This window comes from Mastomys coucha, unplaced genomic scaffold (genome assembly GCF_008632895.1).
Source record: "Mastomys coucha isolate ucsf_1 unplaced genomic scaffold, UCSF_Mcou_1 pScaffold20, whole genome shotgun sequence".
Taxonomy (NCBI): domain Eukaryota; kingdom Metazoa; phylum Chordata; class Mammalia; order Rodentia; family Muridae; genus Mastomys; species Mastomys coucha.
In genome coordinates this window covers 53,867,586-53,872,871 of record NW_022196903.1, presented here as the reverse complement: position 1 = coordinate 53,872,871, position 5,286 = coordinate 53,867,586, and the positions used below count along the sequence as shown (strand labels likewise).

Here is a 5,286-nt window from a genome sequence, read left to right as displayed (position 1 = left end):
ACCAATCTAAAAGGTGTTATATATGAAATAAACACTCAGACAAGTTCTCTGTGTTTTACATAGTATCACAATTACGCCTCTCATGGTTAGATGTTAATACAGTGAGAGAGCTAGGTAGCCTTAGGCTAACTGAAGAATTCCCCTTTGACTCTGATTTCCCAGGTTTTATCTTCCTAGTAGACATTTAAGTGTCTAGAATCCAAAGTCTTACCTCAGTAAGAATATAATAAGACTTATGTTCTCTAACATAGGGCAGGGGGAGGACACTTAAGACAGGTAAGGTAAAAGCCAGCCATGACAGTTTCAAACAATGAGGCGGACCAGCAGGATTCTGATGCTTCTTTTACTAAATTCATATATCAGTTACCTTTATCAACCCAAGAATAGCCAGGCCTGACTTTTGACATATGTCCTTAGGTCACTGGAAACGGAATCATTCAAACTTTAAGAACAACCTTCGAGCCCCGTCTGCCCGACCTTCAAGGTTCCACCATGTTCTCGCGGGCGAGTGTTGTCGGGCTGTCGGCCTGTGCCCTGCAGCCGCAATGGATCCAAGTTCGAAACATGGCCACTCTGAAAGATATTACCAGGAGACTGAAGTCCATCAAAAACATCCAGAAAATTACCAAGTCTATGAAGATGGTGGCAGCTGCAAAGTATGCCCGGGCTGAGCGGGAGCTGAAGCCAGCTCGAGTGTATGGAACAGGTTCCTTGGCTCTGTATGAGAAGGCTGATATTAAGGGACCCGAGGACAAGAAGAAGCACCTCATTATTGGTGTGTCCTCAGATAGAGGGCTTTGTGGTGCTATTCATTCCTCAGTGGCTAAACAGATGAAGAATGAAGTGGCTGCCCTCACAGCAGCTGGGAAAGAAGTTATGATTGTAGGAGTTGGTGAAAAAATCAAGGGCATACTTTATAGGACTCACTCTGATCAGTTTTTGGTGTCATTCAAAGATGTGGGACGGAAGCCTCCTACTTTTGGAGATGCATCAGTCATTGCCCTTGAGTTATTAAATTCTGGATATGAATTTGATGAAGGCTCTATCATTTTTAATCAGTTCAAGTCTGTTATCTCCTATAAGACAGAAGAGAAGCCCATCTTCTCTCTCAATACCATTGCAAGTGCTGAGAGCATGAGCATTTATGATGATATTGATGCTGATGTGCTGCAGAATTACCAGGAATACAATCTGGCCAACCTCATCTACTACTCCCTGAAGGAGTCCACCACCAGTGAGCAGAGTGCCAGGATGACGGCCATGGACAACGCCAGCAAGAACGCTTCTGATATGATTGACAAGTTGACATTGACTTTCAACCGCACCCGCCAGGCTGTCATCACAAAGGAGCTGATCGAAATTATCTCTGGGGCTGCTGCTCTGGATTAATGAAAATCAAGTTGCATCCTCAGACAAGAGGTAAAGAAGAAAAACGCAGCAGGCTGATTTTAACTGATTGCTGTCATTGTCAGAAGAAACTTGGTCCACTGAGTTACAAAGACAGCAGGATGTTTGTAAATTATCTTACAATAAACAACTTACAATGTGAAAAAAAAAAAAAAAAAGAACAACCTTCATAAAATTTACAGAAGGGAATGCTTTTGTTGTTTGGCAGGACATAATAAGAATTAAGCAATTTATGGAGTGTAGATTTTAAAGTATGCCTTTATTGTCCTCTGAATATCTTCAATATTAACAATAATGTCTCCTTTTTCACCTCTGACTTTATTAAAGTCTTCTTTCTCTTTTGAATAACTTGACTAAATGTTTGCCATTATTGCTAATCTTTTCAATGAACCAACCCTGTTTCATTGACTCTTTGCATTACCTTTTCATATTGTTTCATTAGTTTCAGTGGAAAATAAACTTTCCTCTCAGCACTGCCTTCATTGTGACCACCGATTTTGGTATGTAGTGTTTTCATTTTCATTTCCTTCTAGGAAATTTAAAATTTCCTCCTGGAGTTTTTCACTTGACCCAATTTTCATTTATTAGTGTATTATTTAGCTTCTATGAGTTTGTGTACTTTCTGTTATTTCTATTGTTACTGTCTATTTTTATTCCTTTAGTAGTCATTTAGTATGTAGGACATTATTGCAATTTTTATAATGTTGTTGAGACTCCCTTTGTGTCTTAGTAAGTGATCAATTTTGGAGAAAGTTCAATGGACTACTGAAATAAAAGAGGGTTTTTTTTGTTTTTGTTTTTGTTGTGTGTGTGTGTGTGTGTGTGTGTGTGTTTAGGTGGACATTCAGTAGCTATCTGTTATATCCATTTGATTCATGATGTAATTTAGCTCCTGAGTTTTTTTTTTTTTCTTTTTATAATTTTGATCTTGAGAGAGTAGAGTGTTGAAGTCTGTAGAGGAACATTAAACCAGCAACATGGATACTCTGGCAAGGGCTCGTATCCAAGAATATTGTCCAGGTGGAATGCAAACACTCCCTTGGCACATACCTTTAATCTTTAACAGTGAAGGTAATGTTAGCTTGTAGAAGGAAGCGGTTTGGAAGGGACACCTAATTGAGGGTCAGACAAAGTGATGAATCAGAGAAAGACTGACAGAGTGAGTCAGAGATAAGATATGCCCGACTCACATGAGAACAGCAGGAAAGACTTCTTAAGAGCAACAAAAAGAGAAAAAGGGTGTTATGGTGGATGGTGTGTGTGTATGGCAATTTTAACAGATCAGTTTTACAGAGACAGGTTATAGAGAGAACAAGCTAGACACAGGTGAAGACAGAATGAGCCAGAGAATTGATAAGAAGCCAAATTAGAACAGATTACCAAAGTTAGTATAAAGCCAGGCAGATCAATTCAGTCAGCAGCCAAGAAAAGCTGGATTGAATCAGTCAGCTTGAAAATGAGATTGTACAGAGGCCTGAAGTTTGCAGGTGTAGGCCTAAGGATAATTAGAACAGAGAAGGAAGTGCTCTCAAGCCCAAGCCCTGTGTTTGCACAACTTTGGTACAGCTTTCATCTCATCATTTAATCTGAGGAAATAAAAGCAATATTTACAGAAAACATCCACAACCACTGCATTGGGGTCAATCTCTGATTTTAGATATAATGAATCTTTTGTGAAATTGGGTGCTCCTATGTTTGGTGTGTGGATGGCTAAAATTATAATATCTTCTTGATTGACTTTTCAACTAATGATTATAAAATGTCCTTCCTTATCTCTTCTGATTAGTTTTGGTTTGAAGTCTATTTTGTCAGAGATTAGAATAGTTATGCCTGCTTACTTCTTTGTCTCATTTGCATTGGTTGCTTATATTTTTTTATCTTTTTAACCTAATGTGATATCTGTCCTTGATGGTAAAATATGTTTCTTGAAGGAAAAAAATAATATCTATTTTTAAAAAAATCCAATCTTTTAGTTTCTGTTTTTCACTGGGGAACTAAGACCATTAATTTTCAGAATTATTATTGAATAGTGTTTACCAATTTCTGCTATTTTGTTGTAGTGCCATTTTCTTAGATATCTTTTTCTTAGCAAGTGTATATTACTTGTATTATCTTGTGAAGGGGACCGGCCCGCGGTCTCTCTTCCTCCGTGGGTATCCACGAACTGGGTTAATTGAGTCCTGGGAAGGCAAACAGTTAACAAGGAAGGACACAGATGCCAGGTAGATGTGATAAGAGAGAGACCTTTACTGAAATTCACTCAGTATTTATAGTTATGCTAGGAACCAGACCCAGAGGAAATCGAAACTTGCCCATCTAACATAAACACGAGAAAATCCATTAACACCAGACCAGAAGGAGATCTTGAAAGGAAGATCCAGTAAACCTTTAACATAAGCATGAGACCTGCTAAGTCTTTGATCTAAGGAGCAGCAGTCAGGGTTCCACACAGTGGGTGTCTAGCCCCAGCTTCCAGCCTGTCGGGGAGTCGTTCCCAAGCAAAAGGGAGGGAAGGAGTCCACAATCTTGGGTGTATGCTTATATTCTCTTCAGACCAATAAATTTCTTCTAATATCCTTTGTAGAGCTGGCTTTGTGGTGTTTTTCTGAAAACACTGCCCTTGTATGTGACTTGGTCTGTCTTGCTTGCTTCTTCCAGTATCCTTTATTGGTTCTGTACATTTAGTGTTTTTACTGATATTTGGAGATTATTTCTGGTCTTGTATATTTGTTGTTCTAAATGTCTATTTTATTTCAATAACTCTATTTGTATTCCCTTGATTTTCTTCAGTTTTCTTACTGCTCTAGTTAAGCATTCAAGTACTTATGTTGTACAGGGGTAGAAACTGTTTCTGATTTTAGTTGAAATGCTTTGAACTTTTCTCAGTTCTGGATGGTGTGTACTATGGTCTTCCTGTGTATTGCTTTTTGTGGTAGTTTGAATAAGTTTTGCCCCCATTGACTTATGTGTTGGAATGCTTGGCTCATAGGGAGTGGCACTGTTTGGTGTGGCCTTATTGGAGTAGATATGGCCTTGTTGGAAGAAGTATGTCACTGTGAGGGTGGACTTTGAGTTTTTCTGTCCTCAAGTTCTCTGCAGTGTGAAATCCAGTTTCATCCTGGCTGCCTTCAGATCAAGATGTGGTACTCTCTGCTCCTTCAGCACCATATCTACTTGTATGCCACCATGCTTCCTGCCATGATGATAATGGATTAAACCTCTGAAACTGTAAGCAGGCTCAATTAAACATTTGCATTTATGAGTTGTCTTGGTTATGGTATCTCTTCACAACAATAAAACACCAAGACATTTTTATTATGTTAATACTTGTTCCTTGTATCCCTACTGACTTCAGGACTTTGATCATGAATTTTGAAGCTACACACACACACACACACACACACACACACACACACATATATATATATAAATATATATATATATATACATATATATATATATATATATTGCATGTACTGGTAAATAATTTTAGGTATGTATTATGCAGGGCACTACCTATATTTTCTTCTAGTAGTTTCTTACCAATTTAGGTTTCAAATGGAGGTCTTTGATCTACTTGGTGCTTTCACTGCTTTTTCTTCAAGTTAGTAGATGTAGGTCTAATTTCATGCTTTTGCATTTAGGCATTTAGTTTTTCCCGTACCATTTATTGAAGATATCTGTCTTCACCAATGTATCGTTTTGGCCTCTTGTCAAGTATTTGATGTATTGCTTGGGCCTTCCATTTCATTCCATTGGTTTACAGGTTTGTTTTTGTGTCAATGTTGATTTTTTAATTACTATTGCTCTGCAATATATTTTATTTATTTATTTATTTTTTATTTTTTATTTTTTTTATTTTTTATTTTAGATATTTTC

At 37.7% G+C, this 5,286-nt stretch overlaps 1 protein-coding gene across 2 annotated transcripts; it reads left to right on the top strand.

Annotated features, from left to right (window-relative positions):
- The first annotated feature begins 443 nt into the window (after positions 1-443).
- Positions 444-1,550, top strand: LOC116098989 (ATP synthase subunit gamma, mitochondrial). Of its 2 annotated transcripts, XM_031382039.1 has the most exons (2): positions 444-1,382; positions 1,420-1,550. In XM_031382039.1, the coding sequence occupies exons 1-2, from the start codon at positions 493-495 to the stop codon at positions 1,421-1,423; spliced, it is 894 nt and encodes a 297-aa protein (XP_031237899.1). In that variant the 5' UTR covers positions 444-492; the 3' UTR covers positions 1,424-1,550. The 2 variants fall into 2 exon arrangements, with proteins under 2 accessions (XP_031237899.1, XP_031237898.1); XM_031382038.1 differs by having other exon boundaries at positions 444-1,547.
- The last annotated feature ends 3,736 nt before the right edge of the window (positions 1,551-5,286 follow it).